The 26,984-nt window shown below is 34.6% G+C and overlaps 1 protein-coding gene across 1 annotated transcript; it reads right to left on the bottom strand.

Annotated features, from left to right (window-relative positions):
* Window positions 1–698: 698 nt before the first annotated feature.
* On the bottom strand, window positions 699–26,560 carry LOC148271025 (large ribosomal subunit protein uL4-like; the record flags this gene model as incomplete). Its single annotated transcript, XM_088241904.1, has 9 exons — window positions 699–2,861; window positions 7,138–7,467; window positions 13,976–14,236; window positions 15,187–15,482; window positions 17,782–17,917; window positions 19,711–19,809; window positions 21,103–21,227; window positions 23,776–23,939; window positions 26,425–26,560. Coding segments are annotated over 9 exons (1,778 nt in total), but the record flags the coding sequence as incomplete, so codon positions are not given.
* Between the last annotated feature and the right edge of the window lie 424 nt (window positions 26,561–26,984).

The raw sequence follows: 26,984 nt of genomic DNA, 5'->3' as shown, positions 1-26,984 counted from the left end.
ACGTGAAAAATGTCAATGTCCAAAGTGATATTGTTCAACATAGAGATAGATAAGGATGAGCTGTGCATAATCACATGTTTGAACGATTAGCCCATGCCAGATGGCAGTTGCAACTGTCATCTGAATTGTCCCATTACATTCATTCGAAAGCGTTTCATTTCAAAGTATAGGTCGTAGGTTTATCACAGGTAAAATGAAACAAAAATTTAAAGATAAATATTATATTTATAGAAAAAAAATCTTTATAACTAACTTATATAAGTAATATGTCTACCTTCAACGATATTTAAGTATGTCCAAACCTTTGTAGACATTTCACACCGGAATTTTTCGTAGTCCCTGGACTGGTACCTGAAGCGTCAGACTGATCATCTTACCTTCACGTAACGAAATGATCAAGATACGCTGCGATTGGTGTACCAATGCAGTGCCCCATGCACCATTAGGTGCGGAAAAGGAGTGATGATGATGATGAAAATGCTATCCATCTCTGCTGTAATTTGTTATTCAGTAAATTCATTCAGAATACCAGCCCAGGTGAACGTGTGCTTAGAATTTCCGATCAATTATTTGTGTTTTGAAGGGTGCGGGGTTCTCTTTTCAAATGTCAGGAAAACTCAGCGACACGAACCCGTGAAGTCGCGAGCGGAGTAATTTCCAAATTACAAAACAAATCGCAGCGATGATATGATACATAATTTATTTTTTATTTTTATTAATTTGATATTCTATTAACAAACGAAAATAAATGCAGATATGAAGTGTTTGAACCTATGGTCCTTAAAATATAGCTTGATTAGAATGACATTTGTCAGCAAAAGTGACGACATAACTTTGTAGGAACGCCTAAGGAGTGATTTATATTGACACACGAAAATCATTTGTAACTGGCGTGTTCATTTATTTTTTTAATACAATGCTTGACATATAAATCAACATAAATATATAATTATTAACGACGTTCTTACAAGGTTACATCATTTTGCAAAAACTTTAGAGACGGGACAAATTGATAAAAAAAAAAATTATTCATTTGATGTTATTCATGAAAAAAGTATAAATGTATTATTTTTTGGTGAATAATTGTCTTAAGCACACTATAATAGGCTTGTTTTTGCGTTTTTATATCAATTTTCGGAAACAGAGTTTCATGTTTGCATGAAAAAACTGATAAAATCGATTTGATCAGTACATGGTCAGAGCTCAGTGCTCAGTACTTCCCCACCACCACTGACATTAGTTTGGCAGCTGTCAGTTTAATCAAGCTATATATTAAGGACTATAGGATCTGTGATCCGTTGGTCAGCGACACTACCTTTTTATTGCAACAGAGAGGGAAAACATTTTGGAGAAAAGAATATGAAATTCTAAACACTTGCAGGGCCCATGACCCGTCATCGCCTGGTTCAACTGGCCGCATTACACACTGTAACATTCACCGTTCCGCCTATGTTTAAACATCTTCCAACGCTTCTATCTGTTGACTTTGCGAAGTGAAAGAGCTGAAACCTTTATTGATGCAGATGAGATTCATACAGCTGAATCTTTTCCCCTACTAGGCAACGCCTGAAAATACTTTTCATATTTATACCAGTTTGTTGACACGATATTTTGAGTGTGTCCGAATGCTTGTAGACAGGTTGGAATAGAAAAAAAGAGAGGGGAAACATTAAGAAGGGAATGTGGAAGTTTAGGTGTTTACAGGGCTTATGACCTGTCGCATGAAGCATGTTTTCAAGAGATGGAAGAGCAGAAAAAAATGTTGAAAGGAGAGTGAATGCGGGCAACAAAATGAACAGAGCACTAAGCACAGTAATTGCTAGTAATAATATGTCAATCGAAGCTAAACTGGCAGTGCACAACGGAGTTTTAGTCCCAACACTTATGTACGGAAGTGAAACATGGAACTGGCAGAGGAAGGATGAAAGCAATCTCTTAGACAAATGTGTGGGAAATCAATGTATGACAGGGTTACGAATGATGAAATCAGGCGAGACTGTAAATCTGAGTCAAGTATAATTGATAAGATTGAGAAAGGGTCTCTGAGATGGTTTGGTCACGTAGAACGAATGGACGACGAAAGAATGATAAAACAAGTATATATGGCTAAAATGAACGGCAACGTGAGACGAGGACGGCCAAGGAAGACGTGGCATGATCAGATAAACCAAAATCTCAAGTCTGGTCGTGTCAAAAGCAGGCAGAACCGAAGGGCATGTATGACAAGATGTGTGAATGCGGAAGAAGCTAGGAATGTATAGACGTGTGTGGTGGTCCATTCTCTCTGCCCACCCCTACAGTGAAATGGCGTTGGGGAAGTATAAAAAAGAAGCATAAAAATTGAAAAATAATTTCAGACGTTTATGCCAGAGAAATGTTTCGGTCAGACGAATCTCATTCGCAACAATAAAGGTTTTAAAATGGTGAATTTTACACAGTGCGTAGAATGACCACTTAAATCAGCCAATAAGTCATAGGCCATGTAAATGCCTAGAAGATTCCTCGTCGAAAATGTTTACTTTAATGCTAGAAATTTGTCTGCAAACATTTGGACGTACTCCGAACATCGCCAAGCGAATTTCCTTCAAACGGTGAGACAGGCATCCATCTCGGCCCGTCCCGCGCGCGGCCTACGGACACTGGTTCCGCTCGCGCGTGTGCCGCTCGACCACCTTGCAGATGTGCGTGTACTCGCGCGAGTCGGGGTCGCCGCATATGTCGGCCACCCGGTACGGCGGGCTGATGGTCACCTGGTTGAACACCCGGATGCTCCGGTCCGCCCAGCTGACGTCCTTGATGGTCTTGGCGATGGCCAGGAACAGGCGCTGGCCGTCGGGGTCGTCGCACGACATGGCGGACACCTGGAGACAATGCCGAATAAAGATAAGCACGAAAAAGGTGGCCCCGCAATATAATGGCTGAAATTTTTTTAATATGGAAGTTGCATTATTTTTTACCTCGCTTATATGACATTACTCCCTTTCCGCACCTAATGGTGCATAGGGCACTGCATTGGTACACCAATTACATCGTATCTTGAATGTAAGATAGTCAGTCTTACGCTTCAGGCAGTTCAGGGACTATGAAATAATTAACATATTACTACAGAGATGAAGAACATTTAAGAGAAGGTAATATAGAAGTCTAGGCATCTACAGGGCTGTCAATGGCTGGTTAATGGCCACTTTACACACTGTGTAACATTCACCATTCTGCCCATATTCGAACATCTATGTTCCTACAATTCTTTCACCTGTTGATGTTTGTGAAGTTAAAGAGCTGAAACCTTTATTTATGCGGGTGAGATTCATCTAATTGAATTATTTCACCTACATACTAGGCAACGCCTGAAAATGTTATTTTGTGTTAAGTGGCCACTTAAACCAGCCATTGTCAGGTCATTAGCCCTGTAGATGCCTAGACTTCTATATTACCTTTTCTTAAATGTTCTTCATCTCTGTTGTAATATGTTAATATAAACAGGGAGTTGAATCCAGTCCTTGTCTACAAAAATTTGGACAAACTCAAAATACTATGAAATAATATCAAACATGACGGTAATCGAACCCGAGACCTCTTGCATGATAGGCAAACGCGCTGACCATTACACTACGAGGCCGATTATATATGTACAAGGTTTATATTTACTTCAAAGGGATAATTATTTATTTGTTTAATTAAAAAAACAATATTCTATTAATTAGCATATTACAATAGAGATGAACTGCACTTAAGAGAAAGTAATATGGAAGTCTAGGCATCCACGGGGCTTAAGACCTGCCATTGGCTGATTTAAGTGGCCACTTTACACTATGTGTAACATTAGCCCATATTTGAACTTCTATATTCTTTTAATTCTTCCATCTGTTGATATTTGTGAAGTTAAAGAGCTGAAACCTTTATTTATGCGGGTGAGATTCATCTAATTGAATTATTATACTCGTCAGGAGAAGGCAGTCTGTTGTCATTCGCCAGCAGACCTCCGATCCACTTGAAGAGGCCAAATTTCTTGCAACAGAGAGGGAAAACAAAAACATTTTTGAGAAGGGAATATGAAAGTCTAGGCGTTTACAGGGCTTATGATCTGTCATTGGCTGGTTTAAGTGGCCACTTTACACACTGTGTAACATTCAACAATATAATTACATATATTTAGTTTTTTTTTTATTTATTGAATTTTTGAAGATCCTCATTACTTTTTACTCTGTTTTTACTATGTTTTTTATTTATTAAATCTTTTACTATGATATTTTTTTTTACTTCGTTTCTTAGTGTGTTTCTTTTTAAATATGTTTTTAGCTATGCACATATATTTTTTTACTATGTCTTTAACTATGTATTTTGTTTTTACTATGGAATTGCTGAGATTTTTTAAATATGCTTTTTATTATGTTTTTTATTTATTAAATCTTTTACTATGATATTTTTTTTACTTCGTTTCTTAGTATGTTTTTTTTTATATGTTTTTAACTATGCACATATATTTTTTAACTATGTATTTTATTTTTAAAACGTATTTTACTGGAGTTTTTTTATGTTTTTTACTATGCTCTTACTATATTTTTTAATGTGTCTTTTCTTTTTACTTCGTATGTTGCTGTTTTTTTTAAATATGCTTTTAGCTATGCGCATATATTTTTTTACTATGTCTTTAGCTATGTATTTTGTTTTTACTACAGATTTTGATGAGATTTTTTAAATATGCTTTTTACTATGTTTTTCAATACGTTTTTTACCTTTATTTATTGTTTCAATGTATTGATTACTGTTTTTTCATATAAATTTTTTGATACCTTAGAACGGGGTAAATAACCCTAGTAAATCAACAGATGGAAGAATTGAAGAAATATGGATGTTCAAACATGGGCAAAATGGTGAATGTTACACAGTGTGTAAAGTGGCCACTCAATCCAGCAAATGACAGGTCATAAGCCCTGTAAATGTCTTGACTTCCATATTACCTTATTTAAGGTATTCTCCATCCCTGTTGTAATTTGTTAACCCTAGTAAGATTTTCGAAGCAACTCTGTATACAAGTATAATGTTACGTATGGAATATGACTACATTTCCAGAAACTATCTAGCAGCCAGCGGGCCACATGGCGACGGTATCTACCTACTGTCTACAAAAGCTTCTCTTCGGACATCTATCTCCCGTTGTTAACCATGGAGTTGAAACAGTGTTTGATTTATTTAGTTTTTTATTGCTTACTTCTTGGCACGAACACTTGACCAATTTACTACTATACTCTATTTTTTATAAATCTATTGATATTGTTTTAACTTTGCTGGAATTCCTCTCATCCATGCGCTTTGTACCTGCACGATGATTGGTTATCTAGCTTTCATATATGATTTAAAATATCAAACAATATCGATACATCAACTTTAAAATACCTAAATTTTGTAAATGGGGTCTAGAATTCCAATCGTCTAGGCGCTTAGTAGCTGCAAGACGTGATGTAATCTTACTCCTTTTATTATTCATATTTTTATTTTTTTAAATATCATTAAAACACTAAATTTATTTGTCAATTTTTAAAATGTGTAAATGGGGGCTAAATTTCTAACTGTCTATGCGCTCTGTAGCTGCAAGACGTCCTGTAATCTAGCTCCTATCCGTTATAATTTTTGATTGATCTTAATTGAAAACGAGGAACTAGAATCCCAACCGTCCATGCGCTCTGTAGCTGCAAGACGTACTGGGATATTCATTAACTGTACAGCGCCCTTGAGGTGATTTTCACAAAAATGGCGCTATATAAATTATCCAACTATATATATATATATGATAATAAATAAAATGTAAATTTCAGAATAATTAAAAATCTCTAAAAAGGACAGTGTGTTTTCTAAATTGTTTAAATTCGAGATAAATCAAGTCAAGTCCATCAGAGATTTAGGAGTTGTTTTGGACTATAAACTGACATACAACGAGCATATAGATAATATAGTAAATAAATCACTGAAATTACTTGGCTTCATTAACAGAATATCCTCTGATTTTACTAATGTCCGTACAATCAAAACTCTTTATTGCTCAACTGTTCGCCCTCTTCTTGAATATGCCTCCTAGAATAGTGGGCTGGTCTCCATTCTATGTCAATCGCATAAATCACATTGAATCAGTCCAACATCGCTTGCTTCGAAAAATAGCGTGGATGCTTGGACTAGAGAGAGATAATTATTCTTATGCTGAAATAGAGTCAATGTTAAATATTTCTAGTCTACAAAAACGTAGAACTAATATTGACTCCATATATATGTTCGGCATACTAAATGGTATAATCGATGTTCCATCATTACTGGGACAAGTAAAATTCAATATTCCGACTCGTAGGATGAGAAACAGTGAAGTACTGTTCATCGATCAGCATAGAACAAACTATGGCCTAAATTCTCCAATGACCCGCCTTTGTCGTATTGTTAACTCAAGACAGGATCTGGACTTTTTTGGTTTAAGTTTACAACGATTTAAACGAGCACTAAATAAATAGTCCAGATCTTGTCTCGATGTCCCTTATGTTTGTCAATGCTTCTTTCTTTTTTCTTTAAATGTTTTGAACTACTCTTTTATTGTAATATTTAAACCTTATAAATTGTATACATGGACAATGTCCGTTAATAAATAAATAAATAAATAAATAAATAAATGCAATCCATTTTGCTGCTGAAAAATGTGACGACAGATCGCTGGCTTATTCCAGTGTTATACCACGTCGGACGCAGGTATAAACGCGGAATTAATTTATATGGTCTTCTGGTCGCTATCCCAGCTCTATACCGTGTATAACTTTGTGCGATGTTTGTAAGTAAGAGTTTTGACTATACCATCTTTATCCTATTAATATGTATGGGCGTTTTTATACCAGATTTATAGGCAATGCCCTGTGTGAACGACAATAAATACAAATATTACCTTTTATTTCAAAATTTGGTAATGTATCTGTAAATGATAATGAATATGTTCGTTTGAAAATGTCCTAACAAGACGAAACGCGTCACAATATACCCTTTGTATATTTTATAAAAATAAAATAGAATTATAATCCAATAAACTTGTTTTATTTTGGATACATTACCAAATTTAATATGGAATTTTACCAATTGTCTGCATACACAATAAACAAATATTACCAGTCGCCGTTTCTCTTCTATTTGATTCCGAACTCTCCTATCGAGCAGTTGCAGGTTCAGACACTGGGGGGCCTCCTGGCTGGAGCTGCTGACCTCCTTCTTGATCTGCACGTCGCTGACGAGCGCCAGGTTCACGATGTTGACGTCGTTCAGCTCGGACTTGCCGCTGCTGGACGGGCACTTGAGGATCAGCATCTTCGTGTGCGGGTCGAAGGCCAGCACCTCGCCCTCGATGTCGTCGTTGTAGCACGTCTTGCAGGCCACGGTGCTGCCGATGGAGAAGCAGTCGGCTACCACGGACATGCTGGAGCCGGAGAATTCGCCGAATAATTATATAAGACAGAAGTCAGCGTGTGGCCGACCAGGGCGCCGCCATTAATATTATTCTCTGACTTTTGCAACATGCCGATGTTGCCAGTCGGTAGAAAATTATAATAAATATTCTAATTACTTTTATAGGTACTAACTTACTTTTCTCTGCGCGAAGGCGGGTGCAAAGATAAAATTATTATTGTTATAATAATTTATAGTATTACAGTTTGATAATTTATAAAGCGCGATTTCTGTAAAAATCACCTCAAGGGTGCTGTAAAAGAAATAAATATCTCAGCACGTCTTGTAGCTACAAAGCGCATGAGTGGGAGTTTTAACAACGTAAAATTATATAAAAAGTATGTGGAAAAAATATATGTAGAAAAGTAGATAATTTGTAAAGAGTTCCAGCTAAAAAGTAAAAATACAATCAATAAAGCACTGTTCAAACATTATGGTTTATTTGATAGGTTTTGTAGCGCAGTTGGTTAAACGCTCACCTGTGAAACTAGCGCCGCGGGTTCGATTCTCACTGGTTGCAAGACAAAAATTCGAGAAATATTTTGGAATTCAAAATTGTAAACTTTCAAATATTTTTTATGGTATTAAAAAAAAATGCGCGCTATTTAGGTGCAAATATTGGTGGATTTTAAGTTATTGTATAGACTTGTGACATAATTTTTTTCTTGTATGGTTATGCTTCTTTACGAATATTTGCATTAAAAAAATATAATAATCTGCCGAGATGCTAAATTAAAAAAATACATATGTTAAAAAATCGAAAAGGCTAACCCATTTGTCCGAGGCAAGCGTCTCATGCTATTTCTCATTTAATTTAATTTGTTTTTTATTTTATTGAAATAAACGGCACTTAGTGCCTTTTACATATAAGTTGCAAATAATAAAATACACACATGTAAGTGAAATAAGTAAAATATAGTATTTAAAACAAATTATTACTAAACAGTTATTTACAAATTATGTAGTCAAAAAAAAAAAAAGATTCACGGTTTAAAAATTATATTACTAGTTATAAAATACTTAAAAAATTCAATTTTTGGTCATATAAATATTTTGAACCTGTAAAAAGAAGAGAAATAAAAAATAAGGAAGCAACACATATTAATAAATATAATTAAAGCAATTTTGAATAACACTTTTAATCAAATTAATTATATAAATAAAAGACGAGTGATACTTTATTCCACAAATTTGGAATATCCAATGACCGGTTTCATCGCTTTCACGACATCTTCGAGACTGGTATCTTTATTAAGGAGTTCAATGTATTTATACAACACAGAGGTAAGAATAGAGAATTCAACATTATATGAAAGAAAATTAAATAAAGTTATTTTTATCTTGAGGATCATTTTCAAAAAATTGTCGCGTTTACTATAATGAGTTGATATAATGGTATTTTTAGTGTCCCATCCTTCGTGAGTGTGATTTTTGTCAATTATGATTTCTGAAAAACAAAGGGTAAAATGTCATTAGTAAAATTATATTACAATGGGTAAAGTAATGGAGAATGCACGGCACGTGTGTTATCTGTTCATTAAGTCATTTTACGTTGGGTTTATTTCTTGATCTATTCATTTCGAGAATTTCTAGTTTGTCAAGTGTATGGCTTTTAGGTGAAAGATGAATTATTAAAACGATCCTTAAGATAACAATAACTTTATTTAATTTACATTCATGTAATTTCGAATTATCTATCCTTACTTCTGTTTTGTATAAATACATTTAACTCCTTAATAAAGATACCAGTTTCGAAGATGTCGCGAAAGCGATGATACCGGTCATTAGATATTCCAAATTTGTGAATTAAAGTATTTTATTTTATTAATAAATTACAATGAACTTCCATTAAGAATTTTCACTTATAAACATGAATTATTTTAATGAATTGCAAATAAATTTAAATATGAATAACTCCCTAGAAAGGAAATCCAGCCAGTCTGCAAGCATTTGAACCTACTCAAACATTGTTAATTTAATTTTAGTTTAAAAATAATTATTTTTTTATTTACCATACAAATTTATTTTTGGCAATTTTTTCGGAATTTTCTTGGAATTTTTATCATTCAAAAATATTACACATTTTTTTTCCATCCGCTTGGCCCAAGCGTCTTGGGTTACTTTTGTGGCGCAGAATTAGTATTTGTGCTTGCAACACTGAACTTGCTGTCAGTTCTTGAAATGCTGACTTCTATGGAGTTATGTTTTGACAGCTGACAGATCCGTAGCTATTATGTCGACGAGGCGCGGTTTAATGATATCAAAATATTTGTTTTACAAAAACCCTGATGTAGCTGAGCTAAGCTAGACTCCTGTCGGCTAGTTCACCCGGAATGCCTAGTCCCTTTAGATATTCCGGAGCGGAGATGTGCACTGCCTAGCCAACAGAGTTTGCATTCTACCTTTTTACATTGTTTGTATTAACTAAGATACACCAAAAATAAGTCGCGCTGCGGCGTTTAATAAAGACTGAAGGCGAAGCATTTTATTTATTGGTAGACCAGCGCCTCGATTATGAACGCTTTCTTCTTGTGTATATACCGTGGCGGTTTACTTAACTTCTGTACTATCTGTATCTTCCTCGGTATGTTCTACCTACTTGTCATATTGACATCATATGATCGAAACAATCCAATGGAATGACCGCAAATAATTAGTCCGCGTTCCTTACGTCATAACATTTGAAATAGTTCTCATTTATATTTTAAATAGGCTTCTGTAATAAAAAGTTCTCACTTCAAAGCGATTATAAACTCCAATAAATCCCAATTCAAGCAAAAAATGCTCGCTTGAACATGAATTTTGCATGACTTTTGGAAATCACCTAGACGGTACGCTTAATGATCGTCTGTATGTATCTACCGATCGACTACAAAGCCGGCTCCTCTAACGTTTCAAAACATACATTCGGAAAGATAGTAAAACAGATAGAAATAATAACTAATTTATTTTTTTAGAGTGGTAACTTTCTAACGCCTAGATACTCTTATTTGTGAACAGGACAGAACCTAGCGACATTATTTTCACATCTAGGCGTTCGTTTTATTAAAGTGACAGTTAGAATTTAATTCAACTTCAAAACTTACTTATTTCTCTCTCATATTTTTAATAAGCTTTTAAGAAAAAAATACCAACCTCAGAACGATTAAACATTTTAATAAATCATAATTAAAAGAAAAATTGCTCAGTGGTACAAAATTATTGACACTTTTAATGCGTAGATAAACGTATCGAGGGGTTCCAGACCCGTCGGTATAAACCGATTTACTTCCATCAAAACTTGATGGTGGGGGTATCGGTAGTATACCTTTGTAGTCGGTCGGGAGACTTTTATCTTCAACTATGGCGTCATACTGAAGCTATGTCATTTAAGAGCGTAGATATGTGTACCGTGACGTACGCTTCCACTCGTTTCATATCAATGTACCTACCCAAAACTTAAAGGTGGGGGGTCGGTAGTATATCTTTATAATCGCTAGAGGGAATTTATCTTCAACTATACCGTCAAGGTGAAGGTATGACGTCTTCATCTTCCCATCATAATCGAGGCACTGCGTAGATACCATTACAATAATCAACTCTAGACACTACAAATGCATGTATTAATTCGCGATAGTCTTCTGTTTTCTGTAAGTTTGAATAAATCTGTTCTGCTCTCTTCTGTTCCCCAGTTCGCCCGCATCTAGAATATTCCTCTGTTATCTGGTCCCTTAAATATGATGTTCACATCAAGAATATTGAATCAGTTCAACATTGATTTTTAAGAAAGATAGGCTGGAGGTTGGGCTTATCCGGAGACCAATATACATAGCAGGGGCGAATCGTCAAAGTAAGCGATTATGCACAGCTTACCATTATATTTGACTTTAAATAATAATAAATTAAAGTAACCATGTTTATGGGAAAAAAATAAAGTAATTGTCATTTATTATAAATCACCGTTTATATCTTTCTACAAAAAAATATCTATGAAGCGCTCCCAGCCCATTCTTACTGAACGATGAAACTAGCCGATTACCTCAGCTTATTCTTCCATACAAAAAAGTACACTGTATTTTTCGTCTTTAACCCAAGTCGGCTTTTTTAGTACTAAAACAAACTCGCAGATTACAAATATTTTTAGAAGATTCTCTATTTGGAAACTAGTATTTCGAACATTATTTCCGAAGGACTATTATTCTTTGATGGGATACCGTTGACATATTATTATGCATCACATAGGACAAGTGGCGTTCCCAGTGGCCGTTTTAGGCATTATTCATTTTAAAAGAAATCGGCCAGTGCTCAAGTCTCGACAGTACTGTCAATGACAGATCATAATGGAAATATCTGCGGAATGTCATTGTGGTATTTGTTAATAAACTTTTATGCAAGTATTGTATTAAAATAGTGTAGAATAAAACTACGTTTATCGCGTGGTTAATAATAATTGTTATTTGAGTTGATTTTCACAGAATTACAAAAAAATAGTCATTTATAATTACATTACTTACATGTTATGTAAGTACTTATATGTAGTACAAATTAATGAACATTTTTAATAGATTACCTATAAAACAAATCACGGCTCGCCACTGATACGTAGTATGAGTTAGAAACTAGCTTCAATATATCTTCTCTTCAAGACCGATAAATCTGACCTAGTCCTATTTAAAATTCTCAACTCACTCTTTGATGCGCCCGAACTACTGAGCTCGATAAAATTAAATATCCCAACTAGAAACCTCAGACAAAACTTACTCTTTCATACCGATAACCATAGAACTATGGTTTCCATTCCCCTATGCCCAGAATTCTCAGGTCTGCCAACAAACATACCAGTCTTGATTTCTTTGATAACAAGTTGTCTTCTTTCAAACGATCACTGAATCAAATTCAATTATAAACACCTCTCTCCCGCTTACACTCCCACAAAGTCTACTATATACCTTTGTGTCTTTCTACTTTCCTTTATAATAAATATCTATGTTTAAATATGTCCTTAAAAATGCCCATTGTGCTTATATATTAAAAAAGAAACTTTTGTAACGCGATTCTGGGTATATTTTTAACGCGCTGTTTCAAAGTTATGAAGTTTTAAAAATTCATGGAACGAGTGTTAACTTTTTCAAAGCATGTCATTGTGATTTTCTGCAGAAGGCATCTTCCATACAAAAAAGGTTCGAGTGTATATTGAGTGTTGAGTTAAATACGCCACTCGAAGTGCAAACTTAATAATAATATTAGGCTGATTTATCTTTATATATATGATTCCTCTGCACGTGTGATGTCACTGAACTCCTAAACGGCTTAACCGAATTACATGCGGTTTTCTGAGAAATATAGATCTTTGCGCTGTGCGTGTTCGCAGATATTAAAATCTTCAATCTAATATGTAAAAAAGAAGGAGCAAAAAACTATTTATTCACCGATCTACCAGTGTTACAGTCGAGGAGAATGCATGTACAAAAAATGCAAAGATGTCGATTTTTTGTGTATAAAAAAGTTTGTTTTTGAATGTTTACAAACAGCATTTGTTTTTTGTGGATCTCAATCAGATTCTTTCCTTAAATTTCGTATTTTCTACCCATTTATTTCTTTTTACTGGATTTTTGGTAATACTAACGGACATTCAATACATTTTTGAAAATCTCATTCATAAATAAAGTGCATCCCTGTTGGTGAGAAGAGCCGAGTTTGACATTAATTTGCGAAAATTGAAAATTATCAATTTTATGTTTTGGAATTCAACAATAAACAAGCACCTAGGTACCTACTTAAATTCAATATTTGAATACTAATAAATTTTCGTTTTGGAAATTCAATCATAAACAAGCACCTAGATACCTATTTATCCATTTTGAAAAAAATCATTGCGTGCATTTCATGTAAATTCAAATTTTTATTTTCGTGTTTTTAAGGTTAAGACCTACGTAAAATTGTTTTAACATGTTTTTTTTTAAATTCAATTAAAAAAACACATAGTGGTATCGATGGAAAAAATACAAAATAATTTTAATGAAACCATAGATAAATATTAATAATGCCCATTAATGATTTTTAAAAAAAAATCTGCAGTTTTTCATTTTCTCAGTTTAACACTTTTTTCCTGCTCCCTTGAACGTAAAACAGGGGTTTATTGTATATATTGAAACAAAAAAATTGTTATGACATAAATTAATTTTCATAATGTACCCAAAGAAATAGTTACCAACGGAATTTATTAATAAGACATGAAACAGACTGCAAAACACAAAAATCTGATTTTTCCTTCGTCTCCAAACTTTCAAATTACGATTTCTTAAAATGATGTTTTTAAGGTTAGGGACGTTTGTCTTAACGGCAATAGTATGCGCTTTCAAATAGTAAAAAAAATAGGAGATTATTATAGTCGTAGAAATAGATTACTGCCTTCTCTTTGATACTGTACTAAAAGGCAGCTGGATTATATAAAGGGATGGATAAATAAAAGTCAAATGTTCTCCGAAGCGTTTAATTAATCACAAATATAAAATATATCCCTTTACTTCTTGGGCGCGGGTTTGGTGGCGGGCTTGGCGGCGGTCTTTGCGGCGGGCTTGGCGGCCGGCTTGGCGGCCGGCTTGGCGGCGGGCTTGGCGGCGGGCTTGCCGGCCGGCTTGGCCGCGCCCTTGGCCTTGGCGGGCTTGACGGCCTTGGGCACCTTGGGCTTCTTGACCTTGGTGGCGCGGTGCTTTTTGATGGCGGCGGCGCGGCGCTCGCGCAGTTTCTTGGCGCGGACGGCCACGTGTGTGTCGGGAAGCTTAACCTGAAGAGAGCGAACATTTGCGCGGTTAGAAGTGTGTTATTGTTCGGGAAGTAAATAAATTGAAACAATATTGATTTCGAAAGAGGTTATAATACAAAGAGTTCCCTTTGATCACAAATTTGTTGATAAATGTGGACTGGATTAATGTTCTGTGCATTATGGAAACGAATTAGACCTTATTCACATTCAGCATGTTAAACAAGCAATGCGAAGCGCACAAAACAGTCAGCTAACTCATAATGGCGGCAGCTCCTTAATGACTCTGGGTAAGCATCGCACATGCGCGGAATTGCCATTGCTACACTACATTGTTAACTCAAGACAAGATTTAAACAAGCATAAAAACATCATATGTTAAAAATGCTTTTTTTTTTAGAACTTTTTCAGTGTACAATACAAAATTTAAAGATATAGATTACACAAAACGTCACTCTGTCAGTTTTTAAATTTGCTCCAAAATGCATTACGTAACTTAGTAGACATTATAATAATAAATATGTACATCTCCCTTCCCCTCCTTATCCTCTCTTCAAGCATCCTCGTCTTGATCCTGCCCAATTTACAATAACTTACTGTTCTTTAAAAAATTATTAAAAAATCCTTGTATTATTGAAAAACATTTACGAGTACATGAAAATAACATTTTTATAAGTATAAACTTATATGTATTTAACAAATTACAACAGGGATGGAGAATACTTTAAATAAGGGAATATGGAAGTCTAGGCATTTACAGGGCTTATGACCTGTCATTGGCCGGTTTAAGTAGCCACTTTACACACTATAACATTCTAATGTTCTTCATTTCTGTTTCAATATGTTAATATTAACAGATCCCTAGGGAGTTGAATCCAGTCCTTGTCTTCAAAAATTTGGACAATCTTAAAATATTGTCCTTAAGGACTACGGTGCTTTTAATCTACAGAGTAATTCAGGGGGCGTATACTCACTCCGTCCTTCTCGGCCTGCCGCAGCTGGCGGTCGGCGACGGTGCGCAGCGAGCGCAGGTGCGCGCGCCGCTTGAGCACGCCGGCGTACGGGTTCAGCCGCAGCAGCGCGCGCCCGTTGCGCAGCGGGTTCAGCTTGCGGCAGCGGCGCACGACGGCCTTGCGCGGCGCGCGCAGCACCCGCCGGATCTCCTCCGACTTGAGCAGGCGCGACAGGTCGCTGCACGCCATCTTGGGCTGCGGCAGGTTGAAGCCCTTCTTCTCCAGCGAGGGCGCCTTCCACGTGCCGAACAGGGCGTCTGGCGAACGTGATTGTATCATTATAGTCAACGCGGTTGATAATATTTATATTATATTATTATAATTTTAATATGCTTCATAAGCCTTTCTTTGAAAAAATGTACAAATACCAGCTTGAACATGTTTCGTTTTTGAGTGATTCGTTCCGATGTTTCGGCTACCATCTCCGGGGTATACCGAGTGAAGATATTGATAATATCCGGAGCAGGATTCTTCGACTACTTTGACATGAGTACATTTGACATCTTTCGTGTATTTTTTTTTCTTTTTTATAATATGTACGTATTGAATATATTTTTGTAATGTATATGTTATATTTAAAATAAATAAATTGAATTGAATTAAAGTGACCGTGAAAACCTTCGCGCCTATTTACCAGAATGAACTTTCGAATGTATTTTTAAGTTAAGACAAGAAAAAATAAAATTATACTGTGTCAATTTTTTGGACTATAATTGGTAAGGCATCCAAAATAAACTTTCACTGGTTGAAATTCTTTATTTATATATTGGTATACAAGATTATATAATATGACTTGTTTCGTCTTCCGAGAATGATTTTTTTCCGTACTTGACCACAGATTTCACCCGATGTTTAAGTCCTCCTCTATAAAAGATATGTGTATCTATGGAAAAAAAACCCCTTTCGTAAGATGTTTATATATATATATATAGCCATGTCGTTAAAAGCACGATATAAATAAAACATGTCGTCCTTGGAATAGCAAAAATGATATTTTCAGGTACACACTAAAGTAACAATGTAACGTTGTGAAATAAAAACCCACTTAAAATTAATCTGTAGATACATTTTTACACTGTTATCGCATCTATTTTAAAATAAAAATAAGGGTTTTTCATGATTTTTCAATATTGATATAAAATTTAAAAAACTTTCAATTTACCAAGTGGGTTATTGTAAATTTTATTAAGAAAAAAAACTATGACTTTAATATACATAAAATAACCTACTTACAGACAGATAGTAAAAGAAATATATTTCAAAAACAAAAATTGAAAACACTTATATAAAAGAAAAACTAAACTTATGTATATACAAATATATATCGCGAGACCATTTTCCGACGCGTGCAATACGAGCCGGTGAACGGTCTGTAGGGAGAACTACCCCCCCGGCTGTACGGAGGCACCAGCCGGCGGATCAACGTCTCCCGTTTCCTCTAGCACCGTGTCGGTGACACCTCCCCCAGGGTACGGGACCCAGCGCGAGGTCTCACGGTGCAACTCCGACTTACTTTCATCGGTTCTTACAATATTTCGAGTTTCGGTCTTATATTTCAAGAGTCAGCCATTAAAAAAAAAAAAAAACAGATCATATCGGCCGTCAAATGCCATTCAAATTTTAATAAAAACATACAGTAAAAATTAAATGTTTACAATCAAAATATTATTCTTAAAAAAAAAAACCATTCTGTAAACAAAAAAGGTTGGAAATAAAATGTTTTTCTTTTTTAAATCTAAAGAAATTTTTTGAACACGTGTAAAAAAACTACATTAAATTTAATTATTGTTTTATGTTTTTTCTTTATATATCCTATGTTTTTATTTTTTTCTCATGTACTCGTATTTAAAATTATATAAACTCTTATAAATAAACAACTACAACAGTGTAAGTCACTCTCCAAGCACAAGAGTTAATATCTTATTTTGGAGAGTTACAGTCATAATGGACTTATAATGGACTCAGTATTGATGTAGACATTTCTAATTGCATGTTGCATTTGTACAGAAAATTTCTTCATGGGGTCGATTATTTGGGATAGTTGCTGAATGTGCATCTTGAGTGGTTTATGCTATCTATATAGATATGTGCTGCATGTAATGTATATGTTTGTGTATGTTTTATATGTGCGTTCGTGTGTGTGCGTGGATGGCTCGGAGTGTACATTCTGTATTTTAATTTATTACCTCCATGGAAAACACAAATGTTAACAATTATTCTTTTCTCATTTGAAATTCTTATTTATTTATTTTTTTTGTCACATTTAAAGTTTATATTTTTTGCATAATTTATGAAAACTTAATTGGTCTTTTTATGTTAAAAAATTGTTGTTTTTAATACTTTTTAAGTATGACTGTATGTTTTCTGAATAAAAATAAATAAATAAATAACATTTACTAGATGTGTAAAAGTAGATATGTATAGAATTTTTAAAAAACATGTACCTTGTATGAAATTTATTAATAAAAAAAATGACCATTGAAGAGGCACAATTCCTTCTTAAAAACCAAAATTTAAGCTTTTTTTAAAATAACTATGAGAGTATTGGAAGCTCACCTAATCGCTTGAAGGCGGATTCTGTCCAGATGATGAAGCGGCCGACGTGGCCACCCGGCGCGAGCTTCATGAGGTTCAGCTTCTCCACGGAGATCAGCTCCATGCCGGGGATGTTCCTGAAGGCCTTCACCAGACCCTGGGAACAGGCGGAGGAGGTTAGTGTCGTGTTCCCGCGCGGCCGTGCGGGCCGCGGCGCGAGCGGCGCCGTCAGAAAGTGTCAATGTGTCGAGTAATCAGCGGCTATTCCATAGCCTCATAACCCAATGCTCTGTATGCAGATCTCATCATGTGAATATTGTTTATTTAGTAAGCCGTGGATAGTTATAAAAAAAAAATGTAGTTTTCACATAAAGGGTTTGTAAAAGCCCATGACGTCACAAATTTCAGTCGGTGAAACACACTTTTTACGTTTGGATGGTGTTACGCACGGTGGATGGTGTTATGAGCTGGCAGAGGATAGATGCAGTAGACTGCTATGGTCTCTCTCCAAACTTGTAAACTTCTCCTGAAAATGGCTTTCTATGTAATGACTATGTAGTGCCACTATCACTCATTGCTGGACGGTTCAAAGGTGTTCTAGATATTGTTTTATGCAGGTTTTTAGCAGAGTTTACTGAATATATATAGTTAACTGAAAATATGTATGTGTATATTTATGTTTTTCCTTTTTTTTTAAAAAATGTTAATACTATTTTATTTTAATTCTTAACTTTTAATTACTCTTACAAATTTTCTTCATTTTTAATATTATTTCCATTTGCAAATGCTCACTACAAACTTTAAAATATCTTTTTTTACTTAAATTTTAATTTTTAACCCAATCCCAGCGGGAACTATCTTTAGACAGTCTAAAAAATCGTGCCCCGTACGCGGCAACTGTCTTTAGACATTTTCGACTTTACAGGCTGATACTTTGATAAATACACGATAGATGGCCAAAAAGTTTGTATCGAAATATTCCCCGAACATTTGTCGATGAGTCACATCTCTGAATAACTCCTAGAATTATATTTGTTTATATTATAAAAGATTTTAATCAGAGCGGGCGAAAAAATGACCCAGCAGTTTTAAAATTCCCACTCGGCAATGACCTCGCACCGTATCTCGAATGTCGTATTTCGTTATCTTTATAGAACTGTGCGTTGATAGTGTTATTGAATGTCTTGTGTTATTGTTGTACTGAAAACATGTAAGAATTATATTTGAAATAATAACGACTTTTAATAAAAACTACTATATTAATTACATTAAAAACCTCATTTTGTATAGTTTGTGTCGAATACAAACTCTCTCGGCTTATGTATAAGTCACTGCGCAACTCTGCTCCGGAATATCTAAGGGAACTATGCATTCCAGATGAACTAGCTGACAGGCGTCTCACGCTTAGATCAGCTACGTCTACGGCGAGAGGAAAAGTTATTATACCTCTACGCAAACAGCGAACTAAATTTAGTGAAGGCGCATTTGCGGTCGCAGGCCCTACGGCATGGAATGCTCTCCCAGCAGAGGCGCGAGGCTGTGAGAGTGAAGTGATGTTTCGGAAAAAACTTAAAACCCACTTGTTCTCTAAATCAATTAAATAAATCCGTAGCATGTGACGACAAAATAAATTGTTTTAATTAAATTACAAATTTAAAAGCTTCCATTAAACTAATTTAAAAATAGAATCACCATGTAAAGCGCCCTTGAGGTATTTTATTACGAAAATGGCGCTATATAAGTTATCCATAATAATAATGCAAGATTTTGACAAGACTTCCTACACCAAATTTTAGCCCGTAGCACAGGACTAAAAACACATATGCGTAGTGTAAACATGCTCACAGAACTACCTGATTAGCCGATCGCTAATGAGTGATCTTCATCACGACTGCTGGACTTTTTCCTACACAAACGGTGATATGGCTAATACGACGAGATTGCACCGACCTGGTTCCTGTGGTACACGACGAGGGGTCCCTTGCGCTGCACCCTGCGCCTGTTCCTCATCTTTCCCTTACCGGCGCGCAGTCTTCTGGACTTGTACACCTAGAAGGGGCACAGAACAATGGTTAGCTTCCTCGTTCCGGACAATCTCGCTTTGATGAGGAAGATCGGTGGTTACTTGTATTTGTTAATAGACTTGTCAAACTAAACTAAAATCGGCTCGCTCACAGTAAAGGTCATCATAAAAGAATCATAGGTAAATATGAACAATCCCCAATTATGACGGTTTTTACAATTGAACGTAGTTATGCAGAAAGCAGCCAGTACACAAATTCGGAAAAATGGGGTATTGATGTTATCGGGTGCGGTAAACTTGATTCTACGTTCTGCTAAAAACAGCCAGACCGCTTTCATATCAAAAAAACTGTATTAATCACCTTCGGAAAAAGGTGTTGATCGCAATAACGGCATTTATCAATTTGCAGAAAACACCCAAAAAACTAGAAAAATCTTATGGTACTCAACTGGTCAAATACACAATAAGATTCTTGTTTGTAATATATATAAAAAACTTATATATTCATTGTTTATTGTTTGTTCAAGTCAAAAACATTCAAACTGTTGTGTAGATTTTATAATTCACTCTTTTCACAAAATGGCTATTATCTCAGTTTCACTATTCTATGGCTGGCTGCTTTCTGTATAACTACGTTCAATTGTTCTACAGTATATTTAGTACAGTCGAATATAATAATTATTTTTTTATGTATTTTTTTTTCCATGGATTTTTCTATTCCTCGCTTCAGCGTTTTCCTCGGTTTTGTTGCTCCCTAGAATAACTTACTGTATGTATCATATGTGGAAAAATATTACGAGCATACTATGACGAGTTGAATGCGTTGACTTCATATTTTTGTAGCATTCGTGGAGGATAAAATAAAATTGTTTTAAGTAGGTAACTCACAAATGGTGATTTTGAAGTTGTAGTAGTAAGCCCTGCAATATTATCATAGATGTGTTTTGTAATTTTGAAAATCCTGACTGAAATTTAAAATTACACCCCCTGCGACGTCACAAATTAAAATCGGCGATTTTGCCGACATTTGGGTGGCAGTTCCTCCCGCCGCTGTGGCTGTGTGACTCTCCCCGGCCCGGGTGCGCACGGGGCGCACCCGGCGTGGGGAAGAGCCGCTTACTCTAGCACATAGTGTTACTCGAGGCGCTAGACGAGCACCACGGGTGGACATTACTGCGTGCGCAATCGAGATCAAACAATACTGGCGCGTCACCGCGCTCCGGCGGCGCTGGGCGGGTCCTTGAATGTTTTCCCTCTCTGCTGCGATGAATTCCGATAAGTGTTCTTCGGACACGGCTCGAGAAATAAATATTGCTTACCTTCTGAACGTCGCCCCACGCGCGTATCCTCCTGAGGAAGCCGACCGCCTGCTTCGTCTTGGTGAGCTCCTGCACCTTGTCGGACACCACGAGGGGAAGCTCCGGGATGCTGTCGATGACGTGACCTGGCAGACAGACACATTATGCGGACTTTACGTATAACAGGGGACAGGCGGGTTTACTGAGAGTTAAAAAATAAGGATTGTCGGTGTTTCTGTCAAAACTTCAACTTTATCTTACGTTTTCAAGCAACAGTTTTAGTCCATTTTGACGACAACTAAAAAAAATTACAATGGAATCACTATTTTTCATCTTTCTGTGAAAAATGAGGCTTTACGCTATTGTAGCTAAACTGCTGAATCCAGTTAGAGTAGTGAAATATTATTTTTTTGTTGTAAGTAGTGAATTCAATTCCTGTTTTGTATGTTCTAGATCTTGAAGATAGTGATTTTGACAACAGAAAGATTAGGACAAACTATCTGATTAGTGAAACATTATCATTATTACCTCCTTTGTGAAGCGCCGCTGCCACGTGGGCATCGGGCGCTTCCCTCAGAGAGTGAAAGAGAGAAAAGACCCCTTTGTGTAACCATCCCAGTCATAATCCGTTTCATTATTTTCACCTTTGCATTGATAAATTTTGCAAGACATTTTACTTTCCACATAAGTAGAATTTCGTCGAAATGGTCCGGCTAGGTAAATAACAACGAATAACTCTGGTTCCAAAAAAGATATAAAAAAAAACTACACACCGTTAGAAAGCTCATACTTCAGGTATGTTTTAAAGAAATCGGAAGTCTTCCATCACTTTTAGTTTTTTTTAAATGAAAAGCGAAGTTGAGCTTTAATTTTTTTTACACTATTTTTTTATGTTTGAGGGTCCATAACTGTTTCTACCAATACCACGAAACAAATATTAATTTTAAAAGGACCTATCAAGCATTAAGATTTTAATGAACATTAAAAAAAATCAGATCTGCCCATAAAAAAAAAGTTATAGGAGCTAAAGGCATGAAAGTTACAAAATTCCAAATTTAAAAAAAAAATCATCTAAAAAAATCTTGTGGCCTGGGTCAAATCTTTGGGGCTGAGTAGGTAGCAAATGACCCCACCTACTCCCCATTTTCGTATGTTCAACGTTCTGCCGAACACCCTGTATATATAAAGATTTATAAAATTGTCTATTTCTATAGTGTACTTATAGTATGTATTAAAAGACATAAAAAAAAATAGTAAATCTGTGGTATTTAGCTTAAAAACTCTCCTGAAATAATGTTGGTTTGTGAAATTTGAGGTTTTTAAAACCAGGTATTCTGATATATTCATTATTCACATCGGAATATGTTTTCAGTTCATGTTCGTACCGTGTTATTTCGAAACCTACTTAATAAGAATTTCTATACTCTATATTTTATTATATTTCTAGCCTGAGTGAATTTAGACTTGCGCAAACCTCGTATGCGATATTTGCCAGCATCAGAAAGTGTCAATGTGTCGAGTAATCAGCGACTATTCCATAGCCTCATAACCCAATGCTCTGTATGCAGATCTCATCATGTACTGGCCCATATCACCGAGGTTAGGGTCTAATTCAACCGATGCTCCTTACAATACTGATTTAATTTTTAAGATCCTCGTGACTTTTTAATTTGTTTTAACTATGTATTTTTATTTTTTTATTACATCTTTTACTTTATTTTTTAATATGTATTTTTTTTCTCTTTCTACTCTGTATTTTGCTAGGTTTTTTTTCTTTAAATATGCTTTTTGCTATACACATACATTCATTTTTTATTATGACTTTAAATATGTTTCTTACTATGTATTCTGTTTTTATTTCGCATTTTACCGAGTTTCAAAATATTTTTATGTTTTAACTGCATTTATTACTTTGTTTTAATTACGTTCTTGCTACGTTTTTTTTACTACATTTTTACTATGTTTTTACTACAATTTTACTATGTTTTTACTACATTTTTACTATGTTTTAACTACTTTGTTTTTACTACAATTTTACTATGTTTTTACTACATTTTTACTATGTTTTTAATACATTTTTTACCATGTTTTTACTCCATTTTTTACTTTGTCCTGTATCTTTATAACTGTTTCTATGTATTGATTACTGTTTTTTATATTTTATTGACTGTCTTAGAACGGGGTAAATAATACTAGTTAGGCAGTCAAAGCAACTTTGCATGAATTATAATTTTGTGTGTGCAATATAATGATAATAAATACTCAGCTGGCATAATATTATGTGCATGTACATTATTATGCTAGCTGGATTTATTTTAGTTTTAAAGCTGATTTTATGTATTTATGTTGATTTATGTGTCAAGCATTGTATTAAAAAAATTAATTAACACGCCAGATACGAATGATTTTTCGTGTGTCAATATAAATAACTACTTTGACGTTACTACAAAGTTATGTCGTCACTTTTGCTGACAAATGTCATTCTAATCAAGCTATATTTTAAGGACTATAGTGATCAGGATTACAGTTTAAGAATGGGATAAGACTCGTGTTGACGTGAGAATTTTAAAAATAAAAGAATAAATACTAGCGATTCGATTTATCCAAATATTGAATTTCGGGGGTCATCTTCAACGAGTTATAAATAATTCACAATCATAAAAATGGGAACAAAGTTGTGCAGAGTGGGGTTACCTTTAGCCTGGACGAGCGCGGGGACTCCGCTGGCCGCCAGGGCTGCTGCGATGGCTCCGCGGCGCTGCTTCAGGTTGATGCGGCGATACCAGCGCCTCCACGGTTTGGTCGGTGCGAACATGCGCCCCCCGCGACACATGTTACCGAAGGCTCCCTGCCCAGACCTGAAAAGGGTGTACGTCCGCACTACTACAATCGTTCAAAAATTTTTTTTCATACATAATCAAAATAAACTTTCTTACTTGTCAAGGTATAATTTAGTATTATTAGGTAAGATAAGGACGCTCGCTTGGATTTTAAACCAGTAGGTAATAAAATACTAAAAAGTTAAATCACCTTATAAAATAAAGTTAGCGCTTCAAATATAAATTTTATAACTAAAATTATTTTATTATTTAATCAAACTCCTCGGTTTAGTTTTACTAAATTCATAGTTACATTTTATTTATTTTTTCTTTTACAATTTATGTATTCCTTGTTTTACAGGAACATTTTATATAATTTTGAATCATGCCTTATTAACCTTTTCCTCACAAGTATCAAAAAATTACACATTATCCGAAAGGGGGGACCAAACGACCCCAGCGCCTACTTGTATATAGGGTCACGAGAATAAAAAGTTGGAAGTGTTTATGACCGCGCAATAATTTATTTATATTTTCGTGAAAACATAATTACATTTTTATTCGTAATATTTTAAATTTGATTATTCCATTTTAAATTTATATATATATATTACATATATATATATATATATATTACCTAAATATTTTATTGAATCTACTATGTCTAACAACTTACAATTGCATATAATATTATTATATGTATATGAAATCAATATATTGCTGCTCTTACTATGTGTCATTAATTTTGAAGATGTTTTTAAATTAACGTAAATTTATTTTCTTATTTAAAGATTCTTCTCATCGTTTCTTTGAATCCCTTAAAACATGTATGCGTATATTTATGCTTTTCCTTTTTAAAAAAAAAAATATTATTTTTTTTTTTTTTACATCTGAGCATGTTTTTCATTCTTTATTTTAATTCTTAACTTTTAATTACTCATACAAATTTTCTTCATATTTTTACTTTATTTTTTAAACAACTTCTATTTATAAATTATTATGAAAATAATGATATAAAACATCACCCGTCGATGGGAGGAGTGCTCTCCCGAAACTAAAGGAGTGTTCTTGTAAAAGAATAAAATTGTGTAACACTAAATAACAAAGTTTTATTTTCATGATCATTTTTAATGAAGTGTTACGGAGTGAATGCAGATTCAATTAAAAAAACTTATGTTTATTTTCCTTCTCTTTTTTTGTACTTTAATTAATAACCTTACATATAATTACTTTATAATATGGAAACTTCACTGGTCCATTAGAGTCAAGTCTAACTGTGTTAAATATCAAACTATGTAACCGTACTGTGTTTCTTGAATAAAAGAAAATAAAAAAATAAATACATCGCCCCCCTAGAAGTGTAGTATGAATGCAGTTTGACCACGTTTATTTTTCGCTTTCTTAGGAAAAAAAAATATATTTTAGGACCACACTGTTTAGAGTAAATCTTATAGAATATTTGAATGATGTTGGATTTTAAATGTACGGCAGCACAGCCCCACATAGATTATTAAAAAATCAAGAAGGGAACGCCTAGTGCCACCGCTGGGATTCGATCTAGCGACATAATCAACACACGAGAGACATAATGTCGTTAAATCATGTGGATAGTTGACGCAGGGTGACAAAACTCGACATGACACACTTTATTTATTTTACACTAGATATACATTTACAATGAGGAATTCCAGCCCAACCCAGAATTAAATTTTTTAAATGTTTTCGTGTACACGTGAATATTTAAGCATTTCGGAGTAGGATGAAATATCTCAAAAACGCACGCAAAAATAAATAAAAAAAGTTAAAAATAGTAACATATTACAACAGAGATGAAGAACATTTAAGAGAAGGTAATATGGAAGTCTAGGCATCTACAGGGCTTATGACCTGTCAATGGCTGGTTTAAGTGGCCACTTTACACACTGTGTAACATTCACCATTCTGCCTATAAATCTTCTTCGACTGAGATGGACCTTATATGCATTTTCAAAATACTTAATGCTTTAAGTGATGTTCCATCTCTGTTGCAATCAATTTCTTTTCTAGTTCCCAACCGTGTCACCAGAAGTCAAAATCCGCTATTTATAAAATCTTCTAAGAGCAACTTTGGTTTTTATGCCCCAATGTCCAGAATGTGTAGATTAGTCAATTCATCACACGACTTGGAATTCTTTGGGATAGATCTTCCGGCTTTTCGTAGATCTCTTCGCGACTAAAACAGTGTTGAATGAAGTTGGATTGGTATGGTTTAGTTCGAAGTCTTATGTCTTTCGTTTCTATGAATATATTGTATAGCATTATTGTGTTGCCCTTGTTTGTCTTTGCCACATAGTTTTATGTTCTTTTAATTCAGTTTCTTGCATTTATGTTTCTTCATGTAACTGTTATAATTGGCTTAGGCCGTATATATATATAATAATAAATAATAATAAATAAATAATAATAAATAAATAATAATTTACAAATATTTAATTATATTTAGGAAAATATATTTATAGAAGAGAGAAACAGCTGGGTCGCTCACCTGTGGGTACCTCCTCCCCTCACTCTGGGGATACGGGCGACGGCGCGCCCGGTACCCCACGACTCGGCACTGGTCTGGTGACCTGGAAACGAGGACAATTTTTTTAAAAAAATAAATAAAAAGAAATGATAGCATTCTTATAATTTACCAAATATTTCAATTTTTTTGACCATTTTCAACGAGTTGTAAATAACTCACTATTAGAAAATGGAAATAAAGTTGGGGTAGTGGGGTTTGAACCTTGGACCTCTGATCCGCGAGTCCGTAACACAAGCCACGGGACCACAACCCGATTCGTCATAATTCTTTTATTCATTTAATTAAACTATAATTAATAATAAAAATAATGTGACCTCACTGAGGGTTACCCGTGCGGAGGACACTTAACAATATACTTTTATTAAAATATTTTTACATTTGAGAATAAACAAAGAAGACTAACTCAATAAACAGAGATAATAAACAAAATATTCAGACGGTTTTAACCACAACGTATTTATGTTTATAATTAATTTATGTACATCTATATTATTTATACTACAAAACGCACAATGAAAGAA

Source organism: Micrasema longulum, unplaced genomic scaffold (genome assembly GCF_059751315.1).
Source record: "Micrasema longulum isolate JH-2025_06_02 unplaced genomic scaffold, ASM5975131v1 h1tg003154l, whole genome shotgun sequence".
NCBI lineage: Eukaryota > Metazoa > Arthropoda > Insecta > Trichoptera > Brachycentridae > Micrasema > Micrasema longulum.
The sequence above is the reverse complement of the archived record's forward strand: the minus strand, read 5'-3'. Positions and strand labels throughout refer to the sequence as shown.